The 14452-nt window shown below is 42.5% G+C and overlaps 2 protein-coding genes across 4 annotated transcripts in view; one reads left to right on the forward strand and one right to left on the reverse strand.

The window, feature by feature from the left end:
- Positions 1-1352: 1352 nt before the first annotated feature.
- Positions 1353-12059, reverse strand: chaf1a (chromatin assembly factor 1, subunit A (p150)). Of its 2 annotated transcripts, XM_068593001.1 has the most exons (17): positions 12001-12059; positions 11047-11149; positions 9547-9594; positions 8746-9407; positions 8082-8144; positions 7707-7936; positions 7474-7555; positions 7316-7384; positions 6899-7116; positions 5873-6041; positions 5592-5672; positions 5308-5415; positions 4564-4813; positions 4031-4196; positions 3062-3392; positions 2683-2767; positions 1353-2207 (listed from the first exon to the last, which is right to left on the reverse strand). In XM_068593001.1, the coding sequence occupies exons 2-17, from the start codon at positions 11108-11110 to the stop codon at positions 2089-2091; spliced, it is 2745 nt and encodes a 914-aa protein (XP_068449102.1). In that variant the 5' UTR covers positions 11111-11149; positions 12001-12059; the 3' UTR covers positions 1353-2088. The 2 variants fall into 2 exon arrangements, with proteins under 2 accessions (XP_068449102.1, XP_068449101.1); XM_068593000.1 differs by lacking the exon at positions 12001-12059 and having other exon boundaries at positions 11047-11310.
- A 186-nt stretch (positions 12060-12245) lies between these two features.
- scamp4 (secretory carrier membrane protein 4) overlaps positions 12246-14452 on the forward strand; it is a 4594-nt gene continuing 2387 nt past the window's right edge. Inside the window, exons 1-4 of one of the 2 annotated variants that reach the window (XM_068593019.1) lie at positions 12246-12322; positions 12708-12734; positions 13765-13893; positions 14013-14169. In XM_068593019.1, the coding sequence (XP_068449120.1) occupies positions 12728-12734; positions 13765-13893; positions 14013-14169 (293 nt within the window). In that variant the 5' untranslated portion in view covers positions 12246-12322; positions 12708-12727. Of the gene's footprint in view, positions 12491-12707; positions 12735-13764; positions 13894-14012; positions 14170-14452 lie in introns of both variants that reach the window. The other variant, XM_068593020.1, reaches the window with a different exon arrangement.

The raw sequence follows: 14452 nt of genomic DNA on the forward strand, positions 1-14452 counted from the left end.
AATCTTGTTTTTTTTTAAAGAGAAACTGCTTCAGGCCTACCAACACTGTGCACACACTGATTATACAAGAACAGTGCCAACCACCTCAATAATGTTGTGTTCTAGTGTTGGACGTGTAGAAGTAGTTAAATGCTTTCATGACAAAGATCAGTTCATGTCGTACTTTTTGGAGAGAAGCAATTTTTCTGACGGGAAACTGGTGCCGAGAGCTTTGCTCTCTTTAGATTTAAAGACTCCGTTTACAAAACAGTAATTCCACCTCGCAGAATACATTTACCATCTGGTTTGTTTGTGTTGTGTGACTTTGCACTAATCTAATCGAGGCAGCGATACGGTGTTCAGGGAGGTACAATTACTGTTTTTGTTAAGAGCTTTGAAGAGAGCAACTATAAAAGGCGTGGAAAGGGAACGTCTGGTGGTGCAAATATTCAAAATTGTGCAGTTATAGTTTTTTTCCACTGCAGTATGTTGCTGTTTCTCCATGCCCGCTACTCTGAACTATCCTTTTAACTGAAAGAAAAAGGTGTTTTTTAACGGTGAGTCTGAATCAACAGCTTGTTCATCAGTGAGCATTTCAGGCGTCGGGGTCTTGGGTGAAGAGGAACCACTGATTGCGTCTCCTTCAGACTTAAACGGAAGAGACGGCTTGAAGAAAAACAAACCTGCAATCAGTAATCACGCGACCTCATCTCAGCAAATGCAAGGTCATGAGCGAAAATAAAGATGGCAGCCGATGTGTTGAGAATCTATTTTCAAGGAATATTAAACTCAGTGACGTCCTTATGATGTTAGTCACACATCAATGTGACTTGTTGCACTTTTTAGGTCTTTTTGTCGACACAAAATCGACCCCTTTGTAAATCCAGAGATATGAGAGTCGAGTCTCATCGGATGTTTAGTTTGACTCTTCAGCACCGGCGTCTACTGAAACTCTGTATGACCTTTTGCAAAGAGGTCGACACACAGACACACACACGGTTTTATACCAAATTCTGTGACCAGTTTCTTTAAACACTTTAAAAACATTTTAAATGTTGCTTTCAACCTAGCTCCGCAGTTAAATTTTTCCTATGTGCACAAGATAAGTAACTAAATAAAATAAGTACTTTAAAAAGGCTCCATATGTTAATAGTTCATAAATGTACATTTATATTCCACGTGTACCTTTTACACAGAAGAGCAACATTCCCGCCCTGAACACGCTTTGATAAAACGATCCACAGCGTCTCGTGTAATAGCACAGACCCCATTAGCGCTCGGCGGCGGCGTTAGCATCCCCGAAAGAAAACAGCAAAGGAATAAAAGGGATATAAAAGTGCAGTACTTTTTTTATTCATGTTTAATGAATTTATCCTGTTCCAAGTATTCTTGACAAAAAAAAAAAAAATCACATATTTATAAAACATGGTGACACTGGACCTAACTGTACACGTACAGATCTAGCAACTACTCCAGCGAGCTGTCAGGAGTTGGACATTGCAGCGTAAATGCACCCATTGAAAGTCGAAAAAAAAAGGGAACTGTACAGATGGACTTTCAGCCTCTGTTCCCCCCACGACTCTTATTCTGGTAAACTATATATATTTACACACATACACACCGAGTCAAGCAGTTCAAGGACCGTAAATAATGCTGTTCTTGATGTCTTGAACGCTTCGTCTCAAACATTTCCGTTCTGCTCTTCCTCCCTCTGCTCAACCCGATCTGCTAAAGCAGCGACAGAGAGACGTCAAACATGGCCGACCGACACTTCAACGCAACAACAACAAAAAATCAGACACAGTTAATGAACGTCGGGCGAAACTGCCCTAAATAATCAAGTCAGACGGTCCTGATTTTAGGCACGGCGACATCGTACAGGCGAGATGACTCCTGACTCATTTAAAAGAAGAAGACGATGATGATGATGAGGAGGAGCTTGATGCTGAGCAGAAGTCACCTGCTGCTAGTTGTCTGTATCAAGAGTGTGCCGCTTCGCCTTACGCTTGCAGACGTGATTCTGTCTTGGACACGCAGTAGAGTTCAGAACCGGGAAGTAGACGTTCATGAGCGAATGGGCGGGGGGGGAGGAGCCTGTTCCGGGTCCCTTCAGGTGGTGGCGAGCGTCGGAGCAGCGCTGGCCACGGGGAGAGCCGCCGTGTCGGAGGGGGTGACTTCCATCAGACAGTCTGCCTCACCGGAGGAGGAGGAGGGCTTTGTGGTCGAGGCTACAGAAAGACATTTAATTAAAGTTAAAAAAAACACTTTGACGATCAGGGTTCATACACGTAAACCAAATTTCCATGACTTTAAACCAAACATTGTGTGAAATCTGTGTGTAAACAGTAAAAAGTGATAAAATGTAGTATTTAAACTAACAATGAGGATTCAAAGCATACAGTCAACCTTAAATGACACAAATGAATGAGAGACAATAGTTTGATTAAAAGAATAAACATTTATATAGATGCCTGTTTTTATGCCTGCTTATATTTTGAGCGTCTTCCAGCGTAAACGTCATGAACACATGAATATAACACATTTACATGACTTGGTTTGTCTCTTTTACATACAGGTTTTACAAGTGTGCTACTTTTGTAATGTATTCATGTGTCGTGTTGTACGACAGTGTTTGCTGTTGAATTGTACGGATGGCATCAGGCCGCTAAACGCTAACAACCTGCTCACCGGTGTGTGACTCACCACTCTGTGTGGCGATGATGACGCAGTCTTCCTCGTCGTCTTCCTCGGTGTCGGCTTGAAAACCGTCTGCCTCCATTGCTTCCGTCTGGCAACAACCAGAACAGCAGCGTTAAGACCATTTGAGACAGGAAAACGCTAAAATCTATGATAACTCATCTCAGAATTATGACTTTTTTCATATCTCATAATAATGACTTTTTATCTCATAATTATGACTTTTTATCTCATAATGTCGGAATGATGAGATAAAAAGTCATTATTCTACTTTGTGGCGGATATGGGCTTCCATAAAATACCCCAAAAATGATTAAATTAAGAGCACACAAACTAAAATATTGCCGTGAAGGCGGCATGGTATTTAATAACCGGGTTCCTCTACCTGCTCCGGGTCGGTGCATTTCTTCATGAACTTGGTGATGGACATGCTGCCCGTGCTCTTCCTCTTGCTGGAGGAAGACGACGTGGAGGAGGTGGAGGAGGAGGTCTGCGGGGTGGTGGGCGAGTTCCCCTGGGAGCCCGTGGCCGCCTGCGGCTCTTCGCGGGACTCTTCTCGCGCCCCGGCGGTGAGGTAGGTCCACTGGCAGGGGACGGGCAGCGCCTCCTGGCCGCAGCGGGACAGGACCTCGGTGTGCGCGTACCAGCAGCAGCGCCGGTGGGTCGAGCGCTTCTCGTAGACGGCGTTGCTCTTGATGAGGCGCTTCACCTCTATTCTGATGACGGAGGAGGGGAAAGAATGTTTTAATGGACGGAGAAATCGTATTGTGGTTATTTCAGTGATTGTAACGACGTTACAAAATAACATTTAAGCACTTTTATATTATTTCAAGGACTTCACATTTATAGCAAACGCTTCTTTTCCAGGTGTACATCGCTATCGAGCATAATTTAATTATGTGATGTTTGTTTCTCTTCACGGTCCTTTAAAAGTGTTAATTACTAAAACCCCGAAAGGTCCCTGTGCGTCTTAAATGTGCACGAAAATATTAGGCACACATGGCAGCAGTACGCAAGATTAGCTGTGGACAGACGGACACACAGATGCAAATACACACAAGAACGCAGACACACACACGCAGACGCAGGCAAACAGTCACACACAGACACAATACATTGACACAAAGATGAAGACAGACAAACGCACACAGATTCAGGCAAACAGACACACAGATGCAGACCCACGAACACAGACTCATGGATGCAGACACACAGATGCAGGCAGACACAAACACACACAGACACACACACAAACCGTAGCACAGAGACTATCATCAAGATATTCATGTCTTGCTTTGGGATACGACTAGTGATACTACTTCCGTCATTATATCCACAGATATCGTTGTTTCACCTGGTGGGGACGTTTTCCGCTGGGCTCTGAGGACTGGACAGCTCGGGAGGGGAGGAAGAGGAGGAGGAAGAGGACGCCTGCTGACGACAAAACTCCTGAAACTCCGTGATGATCACTTTGCTGCTGTTGACATTTCCGTGCAGCAGCGGCAGCAGCTGACCGAGCACTGCGGGAGAGAAGAGTGTCGAGACGTCGGGTTAGAATGCATCACCTGCCGATGGACAATAAATACTCAAAATAAACAACAAACGCATCCTGACTTCCACACAAACACATTTTGAATCTAAAAAACCTGTTGGGACAACCTGCAACTTAAAAAAAAAAAGTTGCATCCGACACTGTAAGCGTTTGCTTGCTGCACCTTGAGAGAAACAAATCCAGAAAAACTAGCTTAGCCCGTCAAGTCCCTAATGGACCATCGAGTAAATCACACACACACACACACACACACACACACACACACACACACACACACACACACACACACACACACACACACACACACACACACACACACACACACACACACTTACATTGTGCTTCCCTCTGACGCTTCTGTAGGAACGCCTCTGGGCTGGGGCTGTTGTCGGCTTTGGGCAGAGGCTCGATCAGACACAGAGCGTAAAGCTGGAAGAGCTGCAGAACCGGGCCTTCTCCCTCCCAGACGCAGCCCCTCACCACCGGGTCCAGCACCTTCATCCTCTTCTTGGTGGACATCAGCTCATCCCACTCCTTAGCCTTCACTTTCTGCCGTAGTTTCTGCTTCTCCAGGTCGCCGCCCACCTGGGAGGTCACATGCGTGTTAACAGTGGCGCTAACAGGAAGCAGAAACTTCACCAAAAGTCAAAACAACACCAGTCTGTCAGATTAAAAGGCCTATAAACATCGGGTGGACGTGACTAATAAACAAAGCTATGAATAGATTTGAGGACCAACTAAATAGCTTCAGCTCCTCTAAACTATTTTATTGAGGTTCCTTTAAGTGAAAAGCTAAGAGGCTTTTATTGTGAAAGGTATGAATGGAAATTAGTAGCTCTAATCTGCGAGGTTCAAACTTCTGAGCCCCAACGTTGTTGAACACTAGAATATACGTTTAAATATGTCCACACAACATGATTAGTTCATGCCTTAATTCACAGACAAAAGGTAATATTCACATTCTGTGTAAATGGATTAAACAACAAATGCGTCACGTGAAAAAGAGAACGCCCTTATTGTGTAAAGGCCTTCAGGAGGGACTCATTTAAAAACAACAAACAGTGCCGCTCCCTTCATACCTCTTCTTCTGGAGCCCCTTCATCGTCTGAGAGGTAGCCATGAGGGACAAAGAAGCCGTCGTCGTCGCTGTCGTCTTCACCTCCTTCACCTGCTTCCTCCTCGTCTTCCTGAAAATTATCAAAAAAGGTTTAAAGTCGACTAAACTAAAGAGTAAAAGTACTTTAAGATCCAATTTCCAAGCTCAAAACCTGTACTCTTATTCAAAACTTTTGTTGTTTTCAACTATAACACTGGGCAATGATTTATAAAATGTTAAAATAATGCACAGTAGAATGAAGCTCACCCCTTCACTATGTGACAGGGACTCTCCTGGTTCCTCTTCCTCCCATTCTTCATCGCTGTCCACCTCGTAGTCGAACAAATCCTGTAGTGACAGAACACAGCGATTAGTCTCACAGCTTCAAAACGCAATTATTTATTCAAATATTGAATAAAAGCGATAGAAAAGCACAGATCCGTAGTCTGGGACTTCTGTTACATTTAAAAACAAGTGACTATAATAAGAATAAATATGAATATTATATGCCAAGTACAGTTGTGATCTCCTTTGCTAAACAGGTTCACCTTGTCTTGTTTGAGGGGGCAGCGGGCTGAGATGTGCGAGCTCTTCTTACTCCACGTGCCCCAGTACGCTGGACGGTAGTTTGCGTGGAACTGCAGCAGCTTCATGGGTCCACATTGTTTGCGATCCGGCACGCCATCCGGTTCAGGTCCTTCTGCTGTTATACACTCGCTGAGAAGAAAACAGCAGACGTGGAGGGAAGATGGAGAGAATGAAAGTTTAACCTTTAAGGTCCAGGAACATTTATTTGGTGTTATCTGTACGCAAGTAATAACTAATTAAAGAAACTTTGTTCTGGCTGAGATTTATCAAGCAATGGGTGAACCACAGTGAATACATACGTGACTATAACAAAGAATTAAGCAGGTGAGATCTAATAAAAATGTAAAGAAGTTTGGTGTAATATACGTAGGCAACAAATGTAGAATCCCTGACAATTCTTGATTGGTTTAGCAGTTGTTGAGCCTTTTCATACATGCCCTGCATGAACCAAATATATTTTATTAAAGGATAAACAAGACTGGTGATAAAGGAGGACTGCTTTTTGATTAAAAAACAATGGAGAAGCTCCGATGTTTAACTGATTGGGTCAGTGAAGCCTTTTGGATGGATATAGATTTTAAAAAAATAGCATTTCTTTTGCAAATCTGTTGCAGCCACCTTACTAATGTTACTAAAAACTATATATCAGCACAAAAATAACCAATAAACATAAGCCATCATGTTCTGAGCAGACATTAAAAACCCTTTACGAACTCCAACAAAAAATAACATTTACTTAGAAGATAAAACATAAAACATAAACTACTAGTCCAGCCCTCAGAGCTCTGCAGACATGAGTGTAAACTGGGTTCATCCACAACGCTGCGTTACATTACATTACTCTGGAAAGTTTATTAGCAATATCACTAATATAATCCTGTCTCTTTAAAAACGAGCATGTCACTGATGCTAATCACATGCGTTGGTTCATTTAGCGAGGTAGCTAGCGCGCACACGTTGCGGTTATTCAGTTGTGTCCGGCTTACCACAGCGAGTCTCTCTGTCTGGGGTTGGTGGGTCCAGAGCGGCGAGGTTTGGACCCGATCCAGTCCTTCAGTCCGTCCAGGTCGTCGGCAGGGTTCAACAAACACCGGTCCAGTTCCTCCAGAACGGCGTCCTCACACTGGACCCGGCAGAGCGGCGCCAGAGCCATGTGCTCTTTTATCTCAAATGGAGCAAACTTCCCGCACGCAGCTGCAAGTGTCTAAAATAGCAATGTTGTTTTTATTATATTATTAATTAATTGAATTGATCATCTTAGTTGAGAGGGGTTCTGAGGGGATCGGAGCATCTAATGCAACTCAAACCTTAAAAAAAGGTCGCTAGCTTTTAGGAAACACCATAGTGAGGCCTGGACTTAACATAAAAAATCAGTTTTGTTCACAAGTGTGATATCTACTGACCTTTGGAGCCTGTTGGATCTTGGATTTCTGCAGAAAACGTGTAATTCCTGCTTTCGTGGCTTTGAGGCGCTGCGAAAAGACACACAGATTATTCAGTAACGATCATTACAAATATGAAACACAAAATGTCTACTTAGCTCATACAAACATTAACTCACATCTTTCTCTTCTTTCAACCGTTTCTCCTCCTCCTTCATTTGCTTCTCCTCTTCTTTCTTCCGTTTTTCTTCAAGCTTTGCCCTAAAACACATTCAAAACAAAAACATTTAACAGACAAAAATCAATGTGTGCGTTATTGCATTTTTAAGCATTTCCTAACTGATGGAGCTGAAAACATGCCAGATGGATCGGTTGTTGCTTAAAGGGACAACGGGGAACTTGCATTACTCACTCTAGCTTTGATTTCCGCAGGTCCTCTTTCGCTTTCAACTTGTCTGCCTTTTCCTTATCTTCCTTCTCCTTTTTCTCTCGCTTCTCTTTTTCCCTTTTCTCTCGTTTTTCCTTCTCTTGCTCATCTTTTAGCTTGCGAGCCTCTTCCTTCTGTTTCAGCTTTTCAGCTTTAGCCTCCTCCCTCTGACGGTCTTTCTCCTGTCGCAGACGAAGTTTTTCCTCTTGTTCATTCTACAATTACAAAAGACCAGTTAACATGTATTTTTAACAACAGAAACAGGACACATAACAGGTTGTGTTTGACGACATGATACTAAACAGACGATTTTAAAACAAAATCAAACGGCCGTGTCGGTGTATAAATCAAAAGTTTTACCTTCAATGATCGTCTTTTGATGTTTTTCTGATCCAATGGTATCTTGGGCGTGGTCTTTGGCTGCTGGAAGGAAAAGGAAAAGCTAAAAAAACTGCTATCATTGCGAAATGTGTTAAACATAATGTCATCCGGCCTCGTCAATGTTTTATATTCTTCAAGGTATTGTATTAATATTGTACTGTATTTAATCTTTATATGGGATTTAAAAATTGTGTGTAAATATCTACAATGAAACCGAAACCTCACGTTTACCTCCTCAAAAAGGTTGCCACATTATTAAGAGATAATTGTCTAAACTAACAGACATTTGACTTTGTTAAAACAGCCTAAAACAAATGTCTTAAGAGCAGTGGAGAAATAATCTACATAATTTGTTATTGATCAATGAATTGTAGTATTTTTATGAATAAACCACCAAGTTAACACGTAGCAAATTATGTTAATGGTTGAAAGCAGAGGCAAAATAAATTTCTCTGATCACAAAACCACAACATCTTATTGTGTGAAGATCGACTTTCACCACTTAGTGTGACACGTGCAGATGGATTACCAAATTACCTCCTAGGAATACTCATGAATGTGTATTGTGCGACACTGCAACAGCTAATACTGCGCAGCCCAAAGTGTGTTGAAACAAAAAGCAAGCAATGGTAGATGTACATACTTTCGGCGTACTGGTGGGTGTGCGATCATCAGTCTTGGACTCCTCTGGTGAGCTTTCGGGTGTGGAGCCGACTGATGAAGTGGACAGAATGGACTGGTTTCCTAAACTGGAAACGTTTCCCGACTCCTCCTGCTCCTCCGGCTCACTTTCAGAATTCTGCGTTGAGTCCAGCTGTGAATTAGTTGCCGTCTGATTAGCATCATCTTCTTCCTCCACCTCTTGTTCATCCTCGTCCTCTTCTTCTTCCTCATTATCGTTGTCTACCGTGCAGTCTATAATGTGTGTTGTGGGCGTGTGATCCACGCTGCCGGTTTTCACAGAAGATGCCGTTTTGTCTTTGCCGTGATGCTTGTCTTTCGCTTGGAGGCAGGGAGAAGCGACAGCGGGTGAAACGTCGCGCTTTGCGGGTGACATGGTGTTGTCCGAGGTCAGATCTATAACCGTGTTCTTATCCGAGGGTTCGGGGCGCCGACGGCTTAGGAAGCCGTCAAGGGGCCCGCGGCCATTAACCAATGGTGCTCCGCTGTGTACAGGAAGTGGAGAGGATTCACTCTCATTCTCCCTGTCTGGGACTCCTGGTTTTGGGCAGGCATGTGCACAAGAGCGTTTCGGCGGCTGGTTGTCTTTAGGTTCAGTGTTCATGCGCTTGAATGGGAGACGAGCTGCAAGGGAGAGTAAAAAAGCTGCATGAAAGGCTATTGTGCGCCAAAACGTTTGAAGTGAATTAATGTGTTTATTAATAGACTACATACAAAGTTATGTCAATGACACCACAGACTGCAGAAAAATGTATTTGTTTACCTTGGATAAATTTCTTGCTGACATTGTTACTCGATTTACGATCCATCCCTGAACAAAGAAAACAAAAAAGTGCATCGAAAAAATTATACTTGAAACTGAACAACAATAGTGACCAGGCTGTTAGATTGAGCAAATACAAAGTTTTGACAACAGTGCAACAAATAAAAGCTGAAGTTTTGTGCAGCACACTAAAATGCAATGACTTCAAGGGACAACCACTGGGAATAGCTTTCACATTTGAAGATTAAAGCCAGACACTTTATTATTGAGACTCTGGTTACAGCAACATCTCCCCACATATAATGATGTATTGTGTATCTTATCTTGTACTGTTTGCTTGTGTTTTATGTTTGTTATGGTTTGTCAAGGGACTGCAGATGCAAATTAGCTCCAGCTATACTCTGGTACAGTGCATTGAATGGTGACATTTATGTTTTAACTGTACATGGTGCCTTTTTAAACAAAGATATAATAATAATAATATTAATAATAATAAAAAGACAAGACTAGTTTACTACGGTATTAACAGGCCAGAGCAGCAAGTATGCAATGGGGTCATCTCCATCACCCTGTATTGATATGAAGATACTTTCGTTAAGCATATGACTATAATTTAAAGTGTCGTATTAAATGGTCACGTTTAAAGTTTGCACCGCTGGTGTGCTAACAGTACCGGTGTTGCAAGTGGTTGTGTTTGGTTTGCGCTCCCGCCAATCGGTTTTATTAGTATGTGCCGCAGGCCCAGTCCAGTGCGCAGGAGCATGCACTTCACATACGGCTGTCAGGCACAGAATATGCATGCCCGACAAAGAAATACAAAAAAAAATCGCACTATTGGGGTTATCGTTGCATTTAGGTTCACGTTACTAAAGCCACGAGACACATCGGCGTCTGCACGAGCAAAGACAACCTGAGCAGCTCTTTTATTTCTTTGTGTTTTTTTTGTCACGCTTTGAACGTGAACGAACTCAAATATGCTAATGTAGGTTAGCTTCTGTGCGACAAAACCAGCTACTGCTTGAGCACCTTTCAGGCGATGGTCGGAAGAGCAGCTTAACACGCGAAAGACGGTGGCTTTAAAACCCTTTTAATGAAAAAGAAAGGCCCAACTTACTTTAACGTGACGTCATAGTGTCTCTTTTGACGTAAAAAGTAACTGAATTTGTTTCAGTTTGGAGTTGTGATCACATTAGCAGTGTCAGGAAGGTGAGGGTCAAGCTAGTTGCAATGTAGGCGAAAGTTCGCTCAGATTTTCATATAAAAGTCCTTGAAAGTTTTGCATCGTGACAAACACCGACGTTAGCTAATGGTCACTGGTATTAAAAAGGGGGGAAACTACCTAACAGCCTAATTAAAGATAAATACGTCTGTTGCCTGACGTTGTCACCATGTCTGTGTACTCGCAATTCCATCACCCTCCATTTTATAGCAATAGACACGTTGGCAAGTTGGTAAAACCAATTTGTAAGCTTTCTAGAAACAGCATTCGCGTTACGTTACCTCTCCTACGGGGAGTCGATGCTGCCAAATGTCCGTCCACAGGTGGGTTTTCCGCCGCCAACATCCCAACGTCTAAACCGGGGCTATTCACGTTGCGGATATTCTACGGTAAAGCGGTACAGGGAGGTGTCAATAACCTCTAAATGCCCCCCGACAGCGAACCAAAGAGTATGTTGCTATGTAAACGACATCTATTTCTAATTTTTTTTTTTACATAAAACGTAAGACTTCCTATTTCTGCATCTCCCACATACTCCGTGTGCCCCACTGCCTGCCTCGCGCTCCCAAATCAGAATTGGCGGGAGTACGTCACTTGCATCAATAACCTTCGCTGATTGGTCATAACCACGTTGTGGGCACCGGTAGAGGCGATTGTTTTATACAACTGCGTAGCGCGCTTGGTCGGTGTTTAGTGGAGTAACGCGCTTTTTGGGAGATTTGTAACCCCAATGGAGTTTCGAAATATGATGTCGGACTTAAAGAGTTCATCAGGAAGACGTAATTATGTGAGCTCATGTAATTCAGTAGACTAAGTCTGGTTGTGTTCGTTCAACCTTGGTCGGGACGGCCTGGGCTGTAAAACCGAAGTCAGCTGTGTGTCACGGAGCACGTCCCCTCTGGGTGATGTTTGGGGCTTTGTGATTGGCTGCGGAGTTTGACTTACAGATTGATAGGTTGCCATGTTGTGGGATAGCAAAATGAAAGAAGGGAGTCCACTAAAATTGTCTCTCTCTCTCTCTGGATTACTGTAATACTTATCATGAATTAGATATAACACATAATATCCCTTACACGTTTGTAGGTTATATATGATCATATTGTGTTAACACATTTTGTCCAAAACACAGTTCGCCACCCACAGTTGTGCATGTATCAGTTACAAAGTTGTCAAATGTTGATCAATAACGGCAACAAGGGTTCCGCTTTATCTGCTTCAAACCGATAATTGCCTACCCTTTGTTCCTGCGGTCCTAAACTGTTTACAGATTCTTATCCCTGAATGGGTGGCATCCGGTGGGATCCACACGAACGGGTTGCCGTCACGCGGTTCCCGTTTACCGGTCACGTGGACCCTGGGATTTGTAGTTCTTTAGGGTCTCGGAGCGCCTTGACTAGAAGCGGTTAGAAACTACAAACGCTGCGATGTCGCGCAGCCGCAGTGCGTTTGAGTGGCTTTGGGGGGGGGGGAGAAGAAAAAAAAAGAAGCGCATCCTGAATGATTCCCGGACCCCTGCAGTTGTCGTCGGACACGTCAAGAGACACACGCTATATTCCGGTAATATTGACATATTTGTATTAAGTGTCACGTTTTTTAGGTGCAACAGCGTTTCCACTCTTCAGTCGGTTAAATGAAGCAGCAGAGGAGATAAATACTGAGATCAGCTTCTATCGGACTCACGTTGCTGAGTTGCTTAACGCTTCAGCTATCCACTGTAACACTACGGTCAGTGTAAACACATGTCTACTTCTCACAGGTGTACTGACAAAGAAGACTTTGCGATGTAATGTGCTAGTTTGGGTTTTAGTAAACAGTTAGAGCAAAGTTGGACTGTACAGACCACACTTTAACTGGTAGAAGGTTAGCCATAGCATGTAACGGTAAATTATGCATTTTACTTATTTACTTAGATTACTTATTTCTGTACATTCTTACTTTCCAGGAAGTAATTGGACTTTCAAGATGGGAGGTTTGTCACTTTAAACATCTATCTATCTATCTATCTATCTATCTATCTATCTATCTATCTATCTATCTATCTATCTATCTATCTATCTATCTGTCTATTTGTATATTTATTAATATATCCGTCTATCCATCTATTGTATCCATCTATTTACTTATCTACCTATGTATCTATCTAGCCATGTATGTATGTCTGTCCTCTATCTTTCTATATATCATTCTATCTACCTATTTATTTATTTATGTATCTATCTTATCGAGTTATAAAGTTGTAAAGCAAATGTTTTGAGTAAAATTATTTCCTCTGAGATGTATTGAATTAGAAGTAAAAATTATTACCCAAGTAAAATATTTAAAAAATGAGTGTACTTGAGTAAATTTACTAAGATAAGATATTTCTTTCCGTGGGGAAATTGCAGCATTACAGCGGCAGACCAGTAAAGTGCACACAAGAGATACATAGTAAAATACCAAAGGAATATGAAAAAATAGTAATAAAAACAGCAAATAATCCACAATAGAATTATTATATATACATGCAGAATATATAATGTATTTATATTGCCCCAGTTAACGTGATTAAAGTTGCCAAAGTGGTTCAGGTGTTTTTGTGGTCTACTGTGAGCTCAGTTGTGCATTTTGACAGCAGCAGGCAGGAAGGACTAGCGGTTCCTCTCTTTATCACACTTCACACACCGGGGGTTGAGTTTAGTTCATTAACCGGATTCCGATAAACTGACACCTTCACGATCGCTGATCTTCCTGGGTTCCACAGAAAGGACAAAAATACTATACATACAAAAAACACACAAAACATACCGTGAAACAAACAGTTAAAAACGGTTCATACAGAATGAACATAGAAATAGTACAGTCAGAAACCTCGTGCAGTCGAAGACTCTACCTACCTTCCTATACATCTTCCTATACATCTACTTATACATCTATCCACATCCCATATTCCTCTCTCTCTGCCCTCTAACACATACACAACAGTGAGACAGTAATATCACGACACCTTTCCTCTGTTTCAGATCGGGTGAATAACTTCCCTCCTCTGCCTCAGTTCATGAGAATAAAACCGTGCTTTTACCACAACATCGAGGAGGAAATTCCTGAAGTCTACCAGCAGCTGGTGCGCAGAATCTACACCCTTTGGATGAGTGCGTGTTTTCACATACATTTCCTCACTAATTTCTACTCTCTAATGCTACAAAGTCAATGCTCTGCCCTTCATCTCCTTCTCTCTTTCATCCTCTCTCTCTCTCTCTCTCCCGCACAGTGTATTCAGGCGCGCTCTGTTTAAATGTGATCTCGTGCATCGCTTGGTGGGCCGCGGGCGGAAGCGCCACGAACTTCGGCTTTTCCCTCCTCTGGCTCGTCCTCTTCAGCCCGTGCAGCTACACCTGCTGGTTTCGACCGCTCTACAAGGCCTTCAGGTCAGTCGCCTCCAGAACATCTCGTATGATATGTGAAAGGACACACCGCCCCAAAGAAACTCCACAGGTTAAAGTGTCATATTACACACAAAAGCAGGAGACCGCACACACACACACACACAGTCAAAATCCCAAACATACACATTACATTGTTAATACAACTATTTTGGTTTATGCGTTTTAAAAAGCTCATAGTTACAGAAACAGATTTGATGATAAAAAAAGATGGCTTCAATCCTGGATGGATGGATTTGAAGGTCTCACTAGAGCCTCCCAGCTTTAC

This window comes from Clinocottus analis, unplaced genomic scaffold (assembly GCF_023055335.1).
Source record: "Clinocottus analis isolate CAN_PGR_092001 unplaced genomic scaffold, fCliAna1.0.p SCAF_28, whole genome shotgun sequence".
Taxonomy (NCBI): Eukaryota; Metazoa; Chordata; class Actinopteri; order Perciformes; family Cottidae; genus Clinocottus; species Clinocottus analis.